The 22,715-nt window shown below is 39.3% G+C and overlaps 1 protein-coding gene across 12 annotated transcripts in view; it reads left to right on the top strand.

Annotated features, from left to right (window-relative positions):
- The window catches only part of MAP4 (microtubule associated protein 4), a 206,403-nt gene that overhangs the window by 74,092 nt on the left and 109,596 nt on the right, over positions 1 to 22,715 (top strand). For all 12 annotated transcript variants that reach the window (XM_049642576.1, XM_049642580.1, XM_049642581.1 and 9 more), the window contains one exon: positions 4,211 to 4,452. In XM_049642576.1, coding sequence (XP_049498533.1) covers positions 4,230 to 4,452 — 223 coding nt within the window. In that variant the 5' untranslated portion in view covers positions 4,211 to 4,229. The remainder of the gene's footprint in view (positions 1 to 4,210; positions 4,453 to 22,715) is intronic.

Here is a 22,715-nt window from a genome sequence, read left to right as displayed (position 1 = left end):
ATGCTTGAAAACTGTGTGTTGTCTTGGTGCCTGGTTAAATAATATGGGGCTTATTTTCTGGCAGAGTTGTGTAAGTCTCCTTTGATGTTAGCCAGAACTGGGTGGAGTTTCTTAAGCTCCAGTCAGATTTGCTCAAGCAGGGCCCTGTGCAGTGATGAGTTTGTTTTTAGTCTCTTCCTTTGCCAAAAAACTTTTGCCTTTTAATAAACCTGAACCCAGTTATAATTGGGAGTACTTGGTATATAAAAGTCACACATGCACATTGAGGGTCTATATGCAATTTGTTTGTTTACTTCTAACTTAAGTGATGAATCTAAATTATTAGCACCTTGGGGCGCCTAGGTAGCCCAGTCGGTTAAGTGTCCGACTTTGGCTCAGGTCATGATCTTGCAGACTGTGGGTTCGAGCCCCGCATCAGGCTTTGTGCCGACAGCTCAGAGCCTGGAGCCTGCTTCGGATTCTGTGTTTCCCTTTCTCTCCACCCCTCCCCCCACCCATGCTCTGTCTGTCTGTCTGTGTCTCTCTCTCTAAAATAAACATTAAAAAAAAAATAAAAAGATTTTAAATTATTAACAGCTTCTGGAATAATCAACCTCAGGAATCATTTAACATACCACTCTCATTTTACAGATTAGGGAACTCAGCCCTGTAAGGTGACTCACTGAAAGCTATAGATTAAACTAGTGCTTCCATGAAGCTTAGAAACTTCTGTATCCAGCTTTCTTTTCTTGCCTCCTAGTAGCAAATCCTTTTAAATTCAAACTTTGTACAGATAGGAAAGGAATAGTATAAATATTCAAGGAGAGATAATTTCTTTTAAGTACATAGTTCTAATTCACAAGAGTACATTTTTGGAACTTCCTGAGTATCCATATTTGAGAATAACATTGTGTCATATCCCTTTGTCCATAAATTACATAACTAACCATTTTAAGGCATAACTGAGTATTAAGTGACCTTAAATGATTCTGTAAGTGTGGGATGAAGTTCTTTCATGAATTCATTAAAATCAATTCTGGAATACTTGTAGAACTAGTTTAGCAAACCTGTAGAACACTTACAGAATTTATTATACTTGTATATTTTTTAGAATAGAATAACGATAAAATTGGGCAGTCTCTTTAATTTAATGAACACTGACTGGGCTTTCTGGATAAAACCAGTACTTTCACTTCCAACACAACACCGGTATTGCCTTTACAGGATCATTTTCCATAAGTAGGGGTGTGTGTGTGTGTGTGTCTGTGTGTCTGTGTGTGTGTGTGTGTTTGTGTGTGTTTAAATCACACTTCTATTTATATGTAGTGACAAGAAAGGAATAGCTAAACTGTGTTGGGATACAGATGCTTGGGTGGTTGGCTAGATACACTCAGAGCCACATGACCTTCCTGCTTTCCAGCTGTCTCATTTTCTGTCAGTTTTACCTTCTTAGGCTGAATTTAAGCTGCTCTTCGTATTCCATGAACCGCATGTCAGCCCAGGTAGTAGTTTGGGAGGTTGAGGGTGGGGGTGAACAGGGGAACATTACAGTGGATAAAGAGCTGCCCTTTGAGAATATGCACTCAGAGAAATGACATTTAAAAGATACTGTTGATTTTGTCTCTATTTTTACCTGTGTCCTGAGCTAGGAAGTTTGAGTGGATTATATGAAAAAGGTATCATATGTGTATATTATGGAAACAAATAAAGCTATTGTTAAGGATGATACAGATGTCCTTTCAAGTGCTGTTTGACCATGAAACTGTTTAATTACAGACATCCTTTATTATTTTTGGTTCATAATAGGTTTCAAATGCTAACTGGTAATAATAGTCATCATAGAAAAGGGAAAAACATTTACTTTTTATGGAATTTATTGACATTAAATTTGTCAGGTTTTTAAAAGTTCTTTAATGAGTCATTTTTCTGCATTTTTCCTGGTGGCATCTGGAGTGACAATAATACTTTATATGTAAAGTAGCTGGGTGGCATAGAGAGTAGGACTGCCCATCCATGTTCCTGTGTTGTAAATGGGTCATATGGGCGCTACTCCCTACTGATGACTATGATAGGAACTTGTGTGTAGAGCACAAAGATGAAGATAGAATGACTGTACTTTTGGTGGGTATTTCTTTTTCCTTAGTAAATTTAGTTGGAGAGTGGAAGACATTGGAGGACAGACAGTTTTAAAAGAGAGTCTTTAACAGTGGCTTAAATCGGGGTTCCTGGGTGGCTCAGTTAGTTAAGTGTCCAACATCGGCTCAGGTCACGATCTCACAGTTTGTGAGTTTGAGCCCCGCATCAGGCTTTGTCCTGACAGCTCAGCGCCTGGAGCCTGCTTTGGATTCTGTGTCTCCCTCTCTCTCTGCCTCTACCCTGCTCACTATCTGTCTTTTTGTTGTCTCTCAAAAATGAATAAACGGGAAAAAAAAGTGGCTTAAATCATAGTAAAATTTGGCCTTTTAAAATTTGGGTTGAGGAAAGACTATATATATATATATTAGTTGAGATTCTTTGGTTGCAAGCGATAGACTGACTAAATTAGATGAAAAAAAAATTGGAAGGTTGCTCACTCAGACTTAAGAAAGAAGACAACCAGGGCAACTGAACAGCTGCCACTTGGTGAATCTTCCATCCAGGATGTAGTCATGAAACATTCCTTTTACAACCATCCTCTGCCTGGTCATGTGCCCAACACCACTAGGGTGGCCATTGGTGTATATGGGGGAAGATAAGGAAGAATAGATTTCTGGGCAGACAGAAGCAATAGCTATTATTTCTATTTGATTTACCTTTACCTGGTCACAAAAGCTCATATGTTCATTTATCTTCATCAGTCTCTTGGAGAGTCTGTTAAGTTAGACTTCTTTTTTTTTTTTTTAACGTTTTTATTTATTTTTGAGACAGGGAGAGACAGAGCATGAACAGGGGAGGGTCAGAGAGAGGGAGACACAGAATCTGAAACAGGCTCCAGGCTCTGAGCCATCAGCACAGAGCCCGACGCGGGGCTCGAACTCACAGACCGCGAGATCATGACCTGAGCCGAAGTCGGCTGCTTAACCAACTGAGCCACCCAGGCGCCCCAAGTTAGACTTTTTTTAAAAAACGTTTATTTATTTTTGAGAGAGAGAGAAAGAAAGAAAACAGAGTTGGGGGGAGGGCAGAGAGAGAAGGAGACATAGAATCCAAAGCAGGCTCCAGGCTCCGATATGTCAGCACAGAGCCTGATGTGGGGCTTGAATTGACGTGGGGCTTGAATTCACAAACCGTGAGATCATGACCTGAGCTGAAGTCCAGCACTTAACCAATTGAGCCACCCAGGCACCCCAAAGTTAGACTTTTTGAAGGACAGATAGTACCCTGCACATTTTTTTTTTTAATTTCCCACTGTGCTGTGTATGTACTAAGAACTCCATTTATTTGCAGGCCCTTTGGCACTTTTACTACACCATTTGTATTTTTTCAGCTCTTCACCTAACAATTTTGCCTTTAGTAGGTTATACTTCTTAACGTCAGGTTACGTTTAAAAATTGAGAGCCTGATGTTCTGTAAAGGTGGTGATGTACATGGCCACAAAGAGGGACTGCGCCCCTAACTAATCAGGGAACAGGTCTGTATTTGTATGCCAGCAGGGCTAGGCATGGTTTTGGTGGATGGAGCTAGCTACAAGAGATTCATGAAGAAACAGTATTTAACCTCAACAAGATAGGGCCCATACTCACAGTCTTTAGTCAGGAGAGGTGACTTCTTTTGCCTGATAGTAATGTAACCTTTTTTCATGGGAATATAATGTAATCTGACCTCCTTTGGTATATTCATTTAAGAATTATTCTGGGACATGATTTGGAAATGAAGATATATAGAATAATTAAAAAGTTTATGAGACTTGAAATCAAAAGACCTGATTTGAACTTTGGATACATTGGTGTTTTTTTGTTTGTTTGTTTGTTTGTTTTTTTACACTTTATTTTTTCTTATTAATGAAAAGGACAAAATGGCACTTGGCTCTGTTTACCTCCCAGTGATGAGAAAAGAGGGTGTTTACTTTGAGTAAGACTGTTGGTTAACTGAGCTTTAATTTTCTAATCTGTCAAATGAGGGAGTCTCTTTTAGCTCTAACATTTTGGATTTTAATTCTTTTTTTGTTTAGAACAACTGAGAAGAGTTTCTAGGGATGTTTTTTCCTTTGCACAGTGCTCATCTGATGAAACCTTTTTCCCTCCTTTACCAGGCAGTTGCAGTGGTGCAGAATGGCTGACCTCAGTCTTGCAGATGCATTAACAGACCCACCTCCAGAAATTGAGGAAGAGATAAAACGGGACTTCATTGCCACACTGGAGGCAGAGGCCTTTGATGATGTTGTGGGAGAAACTGTTGGAAAAACAGACTATATTCCTCTACTGGATGTTGATGAGAAAACCGGCAATTCGGAGTCGAAGAAGAAACCATGCTCAGATGCTAGCCAGGTTGAAGGTAAGTAATTAAACCAAGCTGCTGAGAAAGCAGATTAGGGATGACGCTGTAGGTCATAATCTTAGAAACCTTGAGGAAACTGAGCTGACTTTTTTAGTATAGGCTAGTCACTTTTCTCCTTATCTAAATTTCTTTCATTAGAAACCAAAGACGTAGGTTCGTTACCTTTTAGTTGAGTGTGTGTTCATGAGACTGTAGATTACTCTTTTTTTCATTTAAAAAAAAAATTTTTTTTTAACGTTTATTTTATTTTTGAGACAGGGAGAGACAGCATGAACAGGGGAGGGTCAGAGAGAGAGGGAGACACAGAATCCGAAACAGGCTCCAGGCTCTGAGCTGTCAGCACAGAGCCCGACGCGGGGCTTGACCTCGCAGACCACGAGATCATGACCTGAGCCGAAGTCAGATGCTTAACCGACTGAGCCACCCAGGCGCCCCGACTGTAGATTACTCTTAACCCAAAGGTTTCTTCTGTAAGGTCTCAGCTACTGTATAATCTGCCTACTTTCCTGAATTAAACGGTCTGCTGTGCCTTGACTTTGAAAGTAGCTTTGTAAAAAGTCAGATAAACAAAATTCTGTATTTACATCAAGACTAAATTTAGAATGGAATCAAATACCACTTGTCTTTGGGTGTAATGCCAGGTAAGGATGAAACCATGGATTAAATCTTTTAAAAAGAGGTTTGCTGCTTTTATATATTGCTGGATCAGATTTGCTACTATCTGGTTGAGATTTTTTGTTTGTTTGTTTGTTTGTTTGTTTTGAGAGAGAGAGGGAGAGGGAGAATCCCAAGCAGGCTTCGTGTTGTTAGCATGGAACCTGACGTGTGGCTTGATCTCATGAACTGAACTGTGAGATCATGACATGAGCCCAAATCAAGGGTTGCACGTTTAACCAACTGAGCCACCCAGGTACCCTTTGGTTGAGGAGTTTTGCATTTTTGTTCATGTGGGATATTGGTCTGTAGTTTTTTTGTGATGCCTTTTTCTGATTTTAGAATTGAGGTCATTCTAGCATCATAAAATGAGTTGGGAAATGTTTCCTCCTGTTTTCTAGAGTAGTTCATGTAGAATTGATGTTTTTGTCTTTAATGTTGGATAGACTTAGTCAGTGAAGCCATCTGGACCTGGAGTTTTCTGGGTCAGGTTTTTTTTTTTTTTTTTTTTTTTAATTAGGAATTCAATTTCTTTAAGAGATCTAGAACTGTTCAGGTTATCTGTTTCTTCTCAAGCCAGCTTTGGTAGGTTGTATCTTTCAGGGAATTGGTACATTTCCTCTAAGTTGTCAGACTGATGGAGATAGAATTGTACTATTACCTGATTCTCCTAATTTCGGTAGGATCTGTTGTCATACCCCTTCTTTCATTCATTATATTGGTAATTTGTGTCCCCTCTCTCTCTCTTTTTTTTTAATTGAGTCTGGATAGAGGTTTATCAATTACTAATGTTTTTAAAGATGTAGCTTTTGGTGTTGTAGATTTTTTTTTTCTATTTTTCTATTTTCAGTTTCTGCTCATATCTGCTCATATTTCTGCTCATATTTGGAAATATTAATTTCCTTCCTTTTGCTTACTTTGAGTTGATTTGCTCATTTCCTGTTTTTTTATTTTTTTATTTTTTTAAAATGTTTTATTTATTTTTGAGAGAGAGACAGCAATGAGCAGGGGAGGGTCAGAGAGAGGGAGACACAGAATCTGAAGCAGGCTCCAGGCTCCGAGGTGTTAGCACAGAGCCTGACATGGGGCTCGAACTCATGGACTGTGAGATCATGGCCTGAGCTGAAGTCGGACGGACGCTTAACCGACTGAGCCACCCAGGTGCCCCTCATTTTCTGTTTTTTTAAGGTGGCAGCTTAGATCATTAATTTTAAACATTTCTTTTCATATTGACACAAAATATTATATTTAAGGCGTACAACATAATGATTTACTATTTGTGTATATTGTGAGATAACTACCACAATACGTCTAATTAACATTCATCACCATACATAGTTAACAATTTTTTTTCCTTGTGATGAGAACTTTTAAGATCCACTCTCATAGGAATGTTCAAGTATACAGTACAGTATTATTAACTGTAGTTATTACCATGCTGTACATTATGTTCCCAGGACTTTCTTATTTTGTAACTAGAAGTTTGTACCTTTTATCTACCTTCACCCATTTTGCTCACCTCCACCTCCACCTCTGGCAACCACTTAAAATAAGCTTTGTAATGTTACAAATTTCCCTCTAATCATGGTTTTATATGTGCCCCATAGATTTTGGTGTGTTATTTAAGTTTATTTATTTTTGAGAGAGAGAGAGAGAGCGAGAGAGCGAGCGCAGGACAGGGGCAGGGAGAGAGAGGGAGACACAGAATCCAAAGCAGGCTCCAAGCTCAGAGCTGTCAGTGCAGAGCCTGACACGGGGCTTGAACTCACTTAACCATGAGATCATGACTTGAGTCGAAGTCAGACGCTTAACCAACTGAACCATCCAGGTGCCTCTGGTGTGTTCTGTTTTTAATTTTTATTCATTTCAAAATATTTTCAGGGTACCTGCCTGGCGCAGTCATTTGAGTGTCCAGCTCTTGATATCTGCTCAGGTCATGATCCCAGGGTCATGGGATCAAGCCCTGTATCGGACTCTGCTCTGTGCTGACCATGGAGCCTGGTTGAGGTTCTCTCCCTCTGCTCCTCTTCCCTGTGTTCTCTCTCTCTCTCTTTTTTTTTAATTTTTTTAATTTATTTTTTAAAAATTTTATTTAAATTTGTTAGTTAACATACAGTGTAGTATCGGTTTCAGGAGTAGAAACCCTGTGATTCATCACTTAATATATAACACCCAGTGCTCATCCCAACAAGTGCCCTCCTTAATGCCCATCACACATTTAGCCCATCCCCCCACCCACCCACCTCCCCTCCAGCAGCAACCCTCAGTTTGTTCTCTGTATGTAAGCATCTCTCATGGTTTACCAGTCTCTGTTTTTATCTTATTTTTCCTTCCCTTTCCCTATGTTCATCTGTTTTGTTTAATTCCACATATGAGTAAAATCATATATTTGTCTTTCTCTGACTAGTGAATACATTCTAGTTCTATCCACTTTGTTGCAAATGGCAAGATTTCATTCTTTTTGATTAGCATATCTATCTATCTATCTATCTATCTATCTATCATCTATCTATCTATCTTTCAATCTATGGATCTCCACTCAGCACTCAGTGGACATTTGGACTTTTTCCATAATTTGGCTATTGTTGATAGCACTGCAGTAAAATTGGGGTGCATGTGCCTATTCAAATCAGAATTTTTTAAAAGTTTATTTATTTTTGAGTGAGAGCACGAGTGAGGGAGGGGCAGAGAGAGAGGGAGACAGAAAATCCCAAGCGGGCTCCATACTGCCAGCACAGAAGTCAATGCGGGGCTGGAACCCACAAACTGAGATCATGACCTGAGCTTAAATCAAGAGTTAGACGTTTAACCAACTGAGCCACCCAGGTGCCCCCAAATCAAATTTTTGTATCGTTTTGATAAATACCTAGTAGTGCAATTGCTGAGTTGTAGGGTAATTCTATTTTTTAATTTTTTGAGGAACCTCCCTACTGTTTTCCAGAGTGACTGCACCAGTTTGCATATCCACCAGCAGTGCAGAAGGGTTCCCCTTTCTCCGGATCCTTGCCAACATCTGTTGCTGTCTGAGTTGTTAATTTTAGACATTCTGACAGGTGTGAGGTGGTATCTCATTGTGGTTTTGATTTGTATTCTCTGATGAGCGATATTGAGCATTTTTTCTTTTCTTTTTTTGTTTTTTTACTATTAAAAATTTTTTTTTAATGTTTATTTTATTAAAAAAATTTTTTTTAATGTTTATTTATGTTTGAGACAGAGAGACAGAGCATGAACGGGGGAGGGTCAGAGAGAGAGGGAGACACAGAATCTGAAACAGGCTTCAGGCTCTGAGCTGTCAGCACAGAGCCCGATGCAGGGCTCGAACTCACGGACCGCGAGATCATGACCTGAGCTGAAGTCGGACATTTAACCGACTGAGCCACCCAGGTGCCCCAATGTTTATTTATTTTAGAGAGAGACAGAGTGGGAGCAGGGGAGGGGCAGAGAGACAGAGGGAGACACAGAATCCAAAGCAGGCTTCAGGCTCTGAGCTGTCGGTACAGAGCCCAATGTGGGGCTTGAATCCATGAATTGTGAGATCATGACCTGAGCCGAAGTTGGACGATTAACCGACTGAGCCACCTAGGCGCCCCTCTTGAGCATTTTTTCATGTGTCTGTTAGCCTTGTCTTCTTTGGAAAGGTGTCTGTCTATACATGTCTTCTGCCCATTTCTTCACTGGATTATTTGGGTTTTTTTGGGTGTTAGGTTTGGTAAATTCTTTATAGATTTTGGATATTAACCCGCTATCCAGTATGTCATTTGCAAGTATCTTCTCCTGTTCTGTTGGTTGCCTTTTAGTTTTGTTGATTATTTCCTTCTTTGCACATAAGATTTTTATCTTGATGAGGTTCCAGTAGTTGATTTTTCTTTTTATTTCCCTTGCCTCTGGAGACATGTCAAGTAAGAAGTTGCTGTGGCTGAGGTTAAAGAGGTTGCTTGCTTTTTTCTCCTCTAGGATTTTGATGGTTTCCTGTCTCACATTTAGGTCTTTCATCTATTTTGAATTTGTTTTTGTGTATGGTGTAAGAAAGTGGTCCAGTTCCATTCTTAACACTTGTCACTGTCCAGTTTTCCCATCACCATTTGCTGAAGAGACTGTCTTTTTTCCATTGGATACTCTTTCCTGGTTTGTCAAAGATTAGTTGGCCATACATTTGTGGGTCCATTTCTGGGTTCTCTATTCTGTTTCAGTGATCTAAGTGTCTGTGTTTGTGCCAGTACCATACTGTCTTGATGATTACAGCTTTGTAATACAGCTTGAAGTCTGGAATTGTGATGCTTCCAGCTTTGGTTTTCTTTTTCAACATTACTTTGGCTATTCGGGGTCTTTTCTGGTTCCGTACAAATTTTAGGATTGCTTGTTTTAGCTCTGTGAAGAATGCGGTTATTATTTTGGTAGAGATTGCATTGAGTATGTAGATTGCTTTGGGTAGTATAGACGTTTTAATAGTATTTTTGTTCTTCCAATCCATGAGCATGGAATGTTTTTCCATTTCTTTGTGTCTTTAATTTCTTTCATAAGCTTTGTATAGTTTTCAGCATACAGATCTTTTATCTCTTTGGTTAGATTTATCCTAGGAATCTTAAGGGTTTTGGGGCAATTGTAAATGGGGTCTATTCCTTGATTTCTTTTTCTGCTGCTTCATTATTGATATATAGAAATGCAACTGATTTCTATGTTGATTTCATAACTTCTACTTTGCTGAATTCACATAGCATTTTTTTGGTGGAGTCTTTCAGGTTTCCCATGTAGTGCCATGTTATCTGTGAAGAGTGGAAGTTTGACTTCTTTGCCAATTTGGATGCTTTTTATTTCTTTTTGTTGTCTGATTTCTGAGGCCAGGACTTGCAATACTATGTTGAAAAGCAGTGGTGAGAGTGGACATCCCTGTCATGTTCTTGACCTTAGGGGGAAAGCTCTCAGTTTTTCCCCATTGAAGATGATATTAGCTGTGGGCCTTTCCTATATATGGCCTTTAGGATGTTGAGGTATGTTCCTTCTGTCTCTACTTTCTTGAGGGTTTTTATCAAGAAAGGATGCTGTACTTTGTCAAATACTTTTTCTGTATTTATCGAAAGGATCATACAGTTCTAATCCTTTCTTTTATTAACGTGGTATATCACATTGATTTGCAAATAGATAAAATCTCTCTCTCTCTCTTAAAAAAAAAATTTCTGGGGCTCCTGGGTGGCTTAGTCAGTTAAGTGTCCGACTTCGGCTCAGGTCATGATATCACAGTTTGTGAGTTTGAGCCCTGCGTCGGGCTCTGTGCTGACAGCTCAGAGCCTGGAGTATGCTTTGGGTTTTGTGTCTTCCTCTTTCTGCCCCTCCCCCACTGGCACTGTCTCTCAAAAAATGAATAAATGTTAAGAAAATAAAAATAAAAATTTCTAATTTCCCTTGTGGATTCCATTTGAGCCATGGGTTATTTAGAAATATGTTAATTTCTCAATGTTTGGAGATTTTCCTGATATCTCACAATAATTGATTTTTAGTTTAATTCTGTTGTGGTCAGAAGACATCCTTTGAGGGGCGCCTGGGTGGCTCAGTCGGTTAAGCGTCCGACTTCGGCTCAGGTCACGATCTCGCGGTATGTGAGTTCGAGCCCCGCGTCGGGCTTTGTGCTGACTGCTCAGAGCCTGGAGCCTGTTTCAGATTCTGTGTCTCCCTCTCTCTCTGACCCTCCCCCGTTCATGCTCTGTCTCTCTTTGTCTCAAAAATAAATAAATGTTATAAAAAAAAAAAAATTAAAAAAAAAAAAAGAAGACATCCTTTGAAATTTCAGTTCATTTCAGTTTGTCATGGTTTGTTTTATGGTCCAGAATACGACCTGTCATGGTCAGTGTTCTGTGAGCACTTGAAATAATATGATGCTGTTACTGTGTGGAGTACTCTTTTTATGCCAATTAAGTCTAGTTGGTTGATAGGGTTGTTTAGGTTTTCTGTATCTTTACTGACTTTATATCTACTTGTAATGATCTCTGAGAGGGAGAGATGTTGAGGTCTCCACAGAGTTTTATGGATTTTTTTCTTTTTCCTTTCTATTCTGCCAGTTTTTTTTATCTCATGTATTTTGAAGATCTGTTGTCATGTACACATACAGTGTAGTTGACATACAGGGTTATATTTGTTTCAAATGTACAGTATAGTGATTCAGCACTTCCATATATCCTTTGACTTTCAGGGCATTCTTTATTAATATTTAATAAAAATGGGTTTCTTGTAGATGGAATATAGATGGATTTTGCTTTTCTAGCTGGTCTGAAGATCTCTGTCTTTTCATTGGTATTTTAGACTATATTTAATGTTATTATTGGTATGGTTGGATTTAAATCTGTCATTTTGATAGTTGCTTTCTATTTCTTCTATCTGTTCTTTGTTCTGTTTTTCTATCTGCTTTTGGATTAATTGAATGTTTTTTATGATTGTGATTGTAATTTCTTTTAATGTTTTTATTTATCTTTGAGACAGAGAGAGACAGCATGAGCAGGGGAGGGGCAGAGAGAGAGGGAGACACAGAATCTGAAGCAGGCTCCAGGCTCTGAGCTGTCAGCACAGAGCCTGACGTGGGGCTTGTACTCACGGACTGTGAGATCATGACCTGAGCCGAAGTCGGACGCTTAACTGACTAAGCCACCCCGGCTCCCCATGATTATGTTTTTAACTTCAATATTGGCTTATTATGTATATTTCTTTTATTTTTGACATACTGTTTACAGTGTATATCTTCAACTTCTTCTAATTTGCCTTCCAGTAATATTGAACCATTTCATATATAGAGTAAAATTCCATGCAAAACAGTAAATGTCCAATTCCTCTTTCATTTTTTTCTTTTACTGTCATATACCTAATTTTACATATGTTAATAACGTACTTTGTTACTCTTTTTGCTGTAGATTGTCAGTTATTTTTTAGATTAAATATATGGGAGGGGTGCCTGGGTGGCTCAGTCGGTTGAGTGTCCGACTTCGGCTCTGGTCACAATCTCACAGTCTGTGAGTTTGAGCCCCGCCTCGGGCTCTGTGCTGACAGCTCAGAGCCTGGATCCAGCTTCAGATTCTGTGTCTCCCTCTCTCTCTGCCCCTCCCCTGCTCATGCTCTGTGTCTCTTTGTCTCAAAAATAAATAAAAACATTAAAAAAATATATGGGAAATAACCTTTTATAGTGACTCTAATTTTTACCATTTGGGGCATTCTTTATTTCTTTGTATAGATCCAGATTTCTATCTAACACCATACTTCCTGAAAGAATTCCATTAACATTTCTTTTTAACACAGGTCTTTTAGCAGTGAATTATTTCAGCCTTGGTTTACGAAAAACCAGCCTTCAATTTTGGAAGATACCTTTCCAAGGTATCATATTCTTTGTGACTTCTTTCTTTTATTTAGGAAAGTTAGTCTTCCTGCTTGGATAGTTTCTGAGAAATCTTTTTTAATCTTGATTTTGTTCCCCTTTTTCCCCTCTGGCTGCCTTCAAGATTTTATCTTTATCTTTGTTTTTTAGCAGTTGGAATATGTTGTATTTAGGTGCTATCTTGGTATTTGTTCTGCTTGGGGTTCTCTGAGCCTGATCTGTGCTTTGATGTGTTTCATGAAGTTTGGAAATTTTTTGAGTATTTATCTTTTAAATTACTTTGCCTCATTCTTTCTCTTTTCTCCTGGGATTCCAGTGACATTTTTCTTAGATTTTTGGGTATTGCCTCACAGCTCTTAGATGCTCTTGTTTTTTTTTCTCCTTTGTTTTCTCTTTGTGTCTCATTTGAGTACTTTCTTTTGACCTATTTTCAACTTTCCTGATTCCCCCACCCCTCCCACTGACCCTGGTTGCATTGAATCTCATGATGAGCCCTCAGTGGCTTTTTTTTTTTTTTTTTTTTTTTTTTAGTTTATTTATTTTTAAGAGGAACAGAGACAGCACAAGCTGGGGAGGGGCAGAGAGAGAGAGAGAGAGAGAGAGAGAGAGAGAGAGAGAATGAATCTGAATTTAGGAAGCTGTGAGATCATGACCTGAGCCAAAACCAAGAGTCGGACCCTTAACCGACTGAGCCACCCAGGAGTCCAATCAGTGGCATTCTTTAATTTCTTTCTGGTTATAATTTCTAGCATTTCTGTTTGACTCTTTCTTATAGTTTCTATGTCTCTGCTGAAGTTCCCCATATGTTCATGCATATTTCTATCTTTTCCACTATAGACCTTTAACAGTATTCATTATTATTTTAAATCTCTTGTCTGATAGTTTGGGTCATCTGGGTCAACATCTGGGTCATCTGGGTCATTTCTCAGTCTGATTGTTTTGTCTCTTGACAGTGTTTTGTTTTATTTTATTTTATTTTATTTTTTTGTATTTTTTATGTGTCTCTTAATTTTTGAGTGAATGCTGGACTTCACATGTAAAACTGTAGTCACTGAGAGAAAACAATCTTTATGCCTGGAAGTGGGCATGTCTCTTCTTTCACTAGGTAATTAATACACAGCACTGAGTCCATTTAGGATAGAGTTGAACTAGGTTTGGGTTTTGTTGTTACTATGATTATCTTCAGTGTATTGCTGGCTTGAGATTCCTCCATTCCTTGTGCTTAGAGTGGGGAGTGGGGTGCTGAAAGGTTTTTCTCAGTGTTCTTGTTCCACTCTTAGCTTTTGGTGTCCCTGTGACACCTGTGCCCCGAAAGGCTGGAAGGCTGTTTCTCCATGCACTTGCCCCTCCCAGAAAAGTCCTAGCCTGGAAGTAGACAGGACTGTTGATATCTCTGGTTTTGGTCCTCGTTCAGGTGTGATCCTGTGTGCATGGTTGAGTCTTTCTCAGTAATACCCTCTTGCAGGTGGTAGGGTCTTCTCATGATATCCTGCAGGGTCTTGGGTAGGACTTACTGCTCCCCTAGGGGAAGAAGGTATCTTCTTCTTAACTCTAATTCTTTCCCCAGCTACAGTTTGCCTTAGCCCAGGCCCTGGGACTGACTGGGTTTGACACACTTCTTCCCCCAAGCAGCTCAGCTTTTGTTTGCATGGGGTAGAAGGGCAGGGTAAGATTGGGGGTGGTGGTCAGGACTTTACACTAGTCAAGTGGTGGCTTTCTCCCAGGTCTTCAGAAGGAGACTCTCCCACTTCATCTCCAGTCTTACCAGCATCTGGGCAACATCTGTGCAGATGTTTGAACTTCCCTTTTGTCTGTGGATGCTAGGGACCCTAGACTGTCATACAGCCCTTCACTTAGCCTTTAGCCTATCATTAAACTTTTTAGTTGAATTCTTACCTGCTTGTTAAACCCAGCATCTCTCCCTCACATGCTCTGACATAGGAGAGCCAGTGCTTACCTCCCTGTCTCCTTGAGGGCCATGTCTTCCTTTGGATTTCATTTTTTCTTTTCCTTTAGTTGTGCGTTGTTTCCACCTCCTGGGCCTCAGCTTAGGTGGGTGAACATCGTGATGTGGCAGCAGTAGATTCTCTTGTGCTTCTTCATCTTCGGTGACTTGACCTGTGTTTCATTAACCCTAGAAGAGGAAAGATTTTTAGAAACTATTTTGCTTATAAAAATTAAATTTCCCCTAATATTTTTAATATATGAATAGCCTATAACTGTAATTAAAATTACTGTAATTAAAAGTTCATTAACTCAGGGAGACTAGTCTAGAAATTGGTAACAGTGTTTACCCGGGAAGAAGTAGCTGGCTAGAGTGTAGAGGTGGGAGGGAGCCTTATTTTTACTGTATATCCCTTTGGACCACTTGGGTTTTGTACACATATATTTATCAACCTGTTCAAAAAGAATAATACAAAGTTTATAATTACATTAGAACTAAATTATAAGTTTCTAATTTTATTTTTATACCACCTTGTTTGTAGAAGATTTGGTTAAGAATAAGTGGGAAAAGGAGAGGTGGCTGTTGGGAGACCTTGAAGAAGAAAGGAAAAGAATTTCTTTATTTCGTCTTGTAGAAATCTGGGACAGTGAGTGAGTTCTCAGTGAATGGGGGCTTCTTTACTGTGAGTCTAACTTTTATAGATTATCTCTCTCATGGGTTTTGCCCAAATGATAGGTTGGGTTCATGTTTGTGTTTTGCTTGGAGAGAATTCTAAATAACATGTTTTTTTCTTCTGAATACTTCTTCAGAAGTGATGGAAGGGTCCTAGACTTCATTATCTTCATGTTTTACTATATATCCAACTTTAAGTTTGATTTTGTTATTGGGTGAGATTCATGAAGTTATCACTGGCGGTCCAGGTGTGATTACCAGCAGGCTTACTTAGACCAGTCAGTGGAAAGTTATCAATCAGTTTCCTGCGTCTAGAATAGAAAGGGCAGTTGAATAGGTTACAACATGTAATGGAATTCTTTGGACAGTGGTGTTTTTATTTCTTTGAATTCTCACATGCCTACCCTAATTGCCCACGACTTAAAAATGGGGGGTAAGCAAGCAGGCTACCTTTATGACACTTAACACAGAGTAGGAAAAGTTGCCTTTTTTCTCCCGACGTACATTTCCTGCCCCAGACCTGGAAACAGTAAGTTCTCAGAGCCTCCCTCCCCTTCACAACGTGGGTGGGTGCTAGGGGTGCTTGTTGCCACTGGATTTTTCATTGGTTTTAGGCCTTTTTTGTGGATATACTATACTATATCTCTTTTCCATTTTACCACTGTTCAGTTTTGTTTCCATGAATATTTTTATCTTCTTCTTATTACCCCATAAAACATCTAAAGAGCCAAATACCTGGAAATAAAACTGGTGTCATATTACTTCTGAAATGCCTGTCACCTTGCAAAACAGTTCTCAAAATACTTTTTCAGGATTTATGTATTACTTGTTTTTTTCTTCTTCAGAAATGTTATCCACTTAATCATTGTTCATTATCACCTCTGTATGGCTCTATTTTCTAGGCCAGGGAAACAAAAGACAGCTTTCTTTTACACGTGAATAACAAAACAATAATATTTCTGTGACTTTTGTTCATTCACAACATTGTCATAGATGTTTGAAAGAGCATCTAGCACATTGTTGATGCTTAGACACAAATAATTGGCAAATCTGTGCACAAGTCACTTAAGTTTTCTGTACTCTGTGCTTAATTGTACTTGTGAGATTGAGAGAATTCTAGGAGGTTTTGGGGGCTAAGAATTTTTTCTATTAAATGTTCTATCGTAGGACAGTGGTTTTCAAAGTGTGGTCCTTGGACCAGAAGTGATCCCATCATTTGGGAGCTTGTTAAGGTACAATTCTCAGGCCCACCCACCTGGAATCAGAAACTTTGGGTATGGAGCTCAGCAATCTGTGTTTTAAGAGGCCCTTGCAGGTAACTTTGATGCACCCAAGATTGAGAAACGTTGATCCAGGAGGGAGGGCCTAAGCCAAGTCCTGGAAAGAATGATAACTAGATACTGCAGATTCTTGTTTAGCTGACGGGCCTTCTCTTGCAGAGCCTTGCAACCAGCTTTATTGGCCACCAGAGGGCGATGTTGGAACAGGCCTGACTTTTGCGCTAGAAGGTGCCCTTGTGCCGAGATCATGCAGAATCTGCCCCCCCCCCCCCCCCCCCCATTTTGCCCAAAGCCGACTCACCGTGGCTGTCTTCCTCACAGCACACATGCCCTCTCAGGGTCTTGCCACTTCCCTTCTCTGCCTGATTTGCCAGCTGTGGGACTCGAAAATCACTTGTGAGAGAAGAGAGTTAAAAACAAACAAACAAGAAAACTCCAAAACACAAAAATAAACCCAGTGAATTTGAATGTCTTTATTTCTCAGGGCGCGTGATTATTTAAAAATTGTGTTGTTTTCAGTGCTATAGGTGTTTAGCTGAGAAAGATTTCATTTCATGAAATGGATGTTCCTCTGAGGGAATTAGTGAAAGAAGGCAGTGTAGCATCTTTTGAATTAGGATTTACCCAGTAATGCACAGTGAACCTCCTTCTTACTCTAAAGCCTACTTATTTATTTATTTTTAAAATATTTATTTATTTTTGAGAGAGAGAGAGAGAGAGAGAGAGAGAGAGAGAGCATGAGCAGGGAAGGGGCAGCGAGAGAGAGGGAGACACAGAATCTGAAGCAGGTTCCAGGCTCCGAGCTGTCAGCAAAGAGCCCGACGTGGGGCTTGAACTCACGAACCGCGAGATCACGACCTGAGCCGTACTCAGACGCCCAACTGACTGAGCCACCCAAGTGCCCCAAAGCCTACTTATCTTTATGTTGTAATGTTTTTCTTTCTCCCTTCCTATGTTTCCTTCCTTCCTTCCTTCCGTCCTTCCTCTCTCCTGGGCTTGGATTCTTTTTAGACTGTTAGGTGTTATGTGTATGGTAGAATCTCAGTCTCTCTTTTATTTTCTTCTAACCTCCTTATTTTGCTTTTTTTTTATTCTGGTAAGTTTCTTATTTCTTAGATGCACAATTATTAGTCTACTAATGTCACTTAAGCTAGATTTTTGTATTTTTATGTTCTACCAAGGTTACTTTATAGTTTAGTGATCAGTCTGCAGTTAATCTACAGTTAGTGTACAGATTGATCAACTATAGATGATCATTGTTAATAACAATGGAAATAATAACATTTGTTAACATTTGCATAACACTATAGTTGGCACAATACTTCCTCCAGTATTAGTAGATTTCGTCTTCTTGATAACCATGGGAGATAGATATTATCACATTTTTCAGGGGAGGCTGCTAAGGCTTAGAAAGCACAAGGGAGTTGGATTTGATCATTTGGTTAATAGTGACAGACCACAACTGAACTCAGATCTTCTGATTTTCAACCTCATGTTCTTTCTATGAAACCACACCATCTTCACAGATGCATACTCTGCTTAATTTAATGTCTTATAGATGCTATTTTTCAAAACTAAACATTTACTTATGTAACTCAAAGACAAAATTATTAGACATATAAATATTATTTTCAGGAAATATAAATGAGTCTTATTTCATTTGTATAAAGAGCTTGAACTTTGAACCTGAGGACTCTGCTACTAATTCATATGAATTTGTAAAGTTTTCCACTTTCTTAGGTGACTGTTTCACATCATCTCCTTTCTGTTCAAACCTCCAGCACCTGCCCTCCTGTTCATATTCTCAGCCAATGACTTTTACAACAAAGGATCAATAGACTCAGTCAGAAGAGAACTTCTGCACAGTCCCCCTGCTGCAGGTCCTCACCTACCTCCCCCCTCTGCCCTTTCCTCTGCTCTTCCTCTTGTTATGGGCGAACTGCTTTCACTTAGGGCACTGCTAGAGCCATTTTCTCTTCTGTTGCCTGCATCATCAGTTTCTCTGTTTCAACTGGGTCATTCATCAACATCAAATAGACCATAATTTTTAACTTCCTTAAAAAAAAATCCTATCTCAGGGGCTCCTGGGTGGCTCACTCAGTTGAGTGTCCAACTTCAGCTCAGGTCATGATCTCACCGTTAATGAGTTAGAACCCTGCATCAGGCTGTGCACCGACAGTGTTGAGCCTGCTAGAGATTCTCTCTCTCTCTCTCTCTCTCTCTCTCTCTGCTCTTCCCCAGCTCATGCTTTCTCTCTCACTTAAAAAAAAAAAAGTCCTTTCTCAACCCCATGCCCATCTCATTTGCTTCTTTTTTTCCCTGTTCCTTTGAAAAGGATGTATCTACTACCTGTCTCCTTCTTTCTTGAACCCCTTCCCATCCTACAGTAGCCCATGCCATGCCACCCAAACTGCTCCTTTTACATTGCCAAGGATGAATCCCGGATAACCCCAAGGGTTTTAGCACGGTTGACTGAAAAATGAATTGCCATCATCTGAGATTGGGAAAGCTCTAAAAAGAGTATTTTGAGGGGCACCTGGGTGGCTCAATCAGTTAAGTGTCCAGCTCTAGATTTCGGCTCAGGTCATGATCTCATAGTTGTGAGATCAAGCCCAGTGATGGTCTCCTGTCTAGCGTGAAGCCTGCTTAAGAGTCTCTCTCTCTTTTTCCAAAGAAAAAGAAAAAAAAAAAGTAGATTTTTAGAGGAATATAAGAAATTTAGGTCGAGAGTTGCTGAGCGTGAGTTACATGATAGTAGAGAAGATACCCAAGAGGAGAAGAGCAATAGACAGCTAGATAAGAGTCTGGAGTTCAGAGGAGAGTTCTGGGCTCGGGATACCAATCTGGAGGTTGTTGATATTTAAAGCTCTGGCTAAAGGAGGTAGTTGTAAAGCATGTCATTTTCAGAATGTTTCACTTTTGCCACATAAAAATAAGTTATGCTGCTCTTTTCAATGCATCCAAATGCTCCTAAATATATAGCATTTTGATTCTCCTCATCATGTATTTTAAAAATGTATGAGCAAGCTGTTCATTATCATTGGAAATGTAAATCCTTCTTTCGATTCCTTGAACTCTTATTTCTAGTCCATGTCTGTCATAGACTTTTATCTTAGAGTAATACATTTTTATACTGATAGGTTTTTCTTGATTGTTATTGTGTTTTTGTAACAAAATATGTATGTAAGCTTAAATTTTAATTTAAAAAGTTCCTGTAACCATAAGGCTTTAAATATTAACTTGATCCAGAAGAAAAGTTATTATCACAGTTACTAGTAGTAGTACACAGTTGATCGCATGTGTCAGGATTTTTGGTAAATTGTTACTAACCATAAAAGTTGAATTTGGTTGGAAATGTTTTTGGGGGTCTAATAGGTTTCTCAATTAGGTCATGAATCTTTGGATAATTATTTTTTGCTAGGATGAAAGAGGGTGCAGTAATTTCTATTCCTATTGGTTTTTGTTTTTGTTTTTAGTTAGCTTCATGCCCAGTTCAGAGCCCACCGCAGGGCTTGAACTCTTGACCCTGAGATGAAGAGTCAGGTGCGTAACCTACTGAGCCACCCAGGCGCCCCTCTCTTCCTATTTTAATAGATTCTAAAGTGAAAAAACTTTATTCACATGGCTAAGTGTGTGGGAATAGAAGTCTCTATGGAAATGTCCTCAGTTCTTTGAGTTATATGTTAAGGATTCTGTAAGTCATTATTATTAGAAATTATTTTCAATGTCGTATCAGAAGGCAACTACATTAAAACTTCTTTAAAGTTTGATGAAAGCCAAGAATTGGAAACTACCTAACCTGGAAGATGATTTGTTACTCAGTCATGAGAGAATTTACTTTTCAGGGGCTTGCTTTTGTTTCATGGATGTGTGATATTTTCTTTATACCTTCTGAGGGAAATGAGGTAGTTTTTAAAAAAAGTCTCCTGTTTGCGAGGCACCTGGTGGCTCAGTCGGTTAAGCATCCGACTTCAGCTCAGGTCATGATCTCACAGTTTGTGGGTTTGAGCCCCGTGTTGGGCTCTGTGCCGACAGCTCAGAGCCTGGAGCCTGCTTCGGATTCTGTGTCTCTTCTGCCCCCCCCAACTTGTGCTCTTATCTCTGTCCCTCAAAAATAAATAAATGTTAAAAAAAAAAAAAAGTCTCTTATTTGCTGTATCAACATTGTTTCCCTGAGTGATGTTTATTCTCTTTGAATGAGATGATGCCTTATTCTTTTGGTGATAGTTTCCCTCAGGTATGTGGCATTACTGTCTATTTGAGATTCCTCATGACTGTTTTTTTTTTTTTTTTTTTTTCCCACCACCTGCCTCTGACAGGGATACAGCTGTGCTGCCAGGTGGAGTGTGGGGGCTCCCCATTCGTTCTGGAGGTTGGCACAAGGCTGACTGTTGTGGGGTGAGGGAAGGAAAGTATGGGGGAAATGGGGACTGGCCTGGTAGCTTTTAATGGCGCTCCCATCATGCCTGCTGTCCGAGTGCAGAAGACCTTGCAGTCCTGCTTTCCTGGGCCGCCTTCAGGCTGTGGTTTCTTCTTCAGTGTGATCCCATTTGCTTCAGCTTCTTGGATATTCCTTGTGATTTCTGGTCCACTGGATGGTAACCTTCTTGATTTCTAGGTCTTTTCTTACTTTATTCTTTTGAGCCATCTTTCCTGCCATGTTTAAGTATTTGTGGTAGTATGTTGAGGATGACCTATGAACTTCAGTTGGCTCTCTCTATCCATTCTCTTTTTTAATTTTAAATATGTAATTTTATTTTTTACCAAAATGGGATTGTATTGTACAAAATAATTTTGTGTAGTACAAAATAATTTTATTATTTTGCACATGTAGATTGCTAATTTACAAATATGTTAATAAATATACTTCTACAACTTCATTTTTAATGGCTAGTGTTCTATTATAGAATTCTGTAACTATTAGCTACTTAAAATTTTTATTTTTTAATTTACATGCAAGTTAGTTAGCATATTGTGCAATAATGATTTCAGGAATAGAGTCCAGTGATTCATCTCCAGTCTGTAACACCCAGTGCTCATCCCAACAAGTGTCTTCCTTAATGCCCCTTGCCCATTTAGCCCATCCCCCCCACCCACAACCCCTCCAGCAACCCTCTGTTTGTTCTCCATATTTAAGAGTCTCTTATGTTTTGTCCGCCTCCCTGTTTGCTTCCCTTCCCTTATGTTCATCTGTTTTGTACCTTAAAGTCCTCATATGAGTGAAGTCATATATTTGTTTTTCTCTAATTTTGCTTAGCGTAATACACTCTAGTTCTATCTACATTGTTGAAAATGGCAAGGTTTCATTCTTTTTGATTGCTGAGTAATAATACTCCATTGTGTGTATGTATGTGTGTGTGTGTGTGTGTGTGTGCGTACACACACAAACCACATCTTTATCCATTCTTCTGTTGATGGACGTTTGGGCTCTTTTCCATACTTTGGGTATTTTTGATAGCGCTGCTATAGGCATTGGGGTGCATGTGCCCCTTTGAAACAGCACACCTGTGTCCCTTAGTTAATTACCTAGTAGTTAGTAGTGCAATTACTGGGTCATAAGGTAGTTCTGTTTTTAACTTTTTGAGGAATCTCTATACTGTTTTCCAGAGTGGCTGCACCAGTTTACATTCCCACCAATAGTGCAAAAGAGATCCTCTTTCTCTGCATCCTCACCAACATTTGTTGTTGCCTGAGTTAATTTTAGCCATTCTGACAGGTGTGGGGTGCTATCTCATTGTGGTTTTGATTTGTATTTCCCTGATGATGAGTGATGTGGAGCATTTTTTCCTGTATTGGTTGGCCATCTGGATGTCTTCTTTGGAGAAGTGTCTGTTCAGGTCTTCTGCCCATTTCTTCACTGGGTAATTTGTTTTTTGGGTGTTGTTTGATAAGTTCCTTATGGATTTTTGGATACTAACCCTTTATCTGATGTGTCATTTGCAAATATCTTCTCCCATTCTGTTGGTTGCCTTTTACTTTTGCTGATTGTTTCCTTTGCTGTACAGAAGCTTTTTATCTTGATGAGGTCCCAGTAGTTCATTTTTGCTTTTATTTGCCTTTCTTCTGGAGGCATGTTGAGTAAGAAGTTGCTGCAGCTGAGGTCAAAGAGGTTTTAAAACGTCTGCTTTCTCCTCGAGGATTTTGATGGCTTCCTGTCTTACATTAGGTCTTTCATCCATTTTGTGTATTTTTGTGTATAGTGTAAGAAAGTGGGTCCAGATTCATTTTTCTACATATTGCTGTCCAGTTTTCCCAGCATCATTTGCTGAAGAGACTGTCTTTATTCCATTGGATATTCTTTCCTGGTTTGTCAAGAAGTAGTTGGCCATACGTTTGTGGGTCCATTTCTGCGCCT

This window comes from Panthera uncia, chromosome A2, assembly GCF_023721935.1.
Source record: "Panthera uncia isolate 11264 chromosome A2, Puncia_PCG_1.0, whole genome shotgun sequence".
NCBI lineage: Eukaryota > Metazoa > Chordata > Mammalia > Carnivora > Felidae > Panthera > Panthera uncia.
This window is presented reverse-complemented; position numbering and strand designations above follow the sequence as displayed.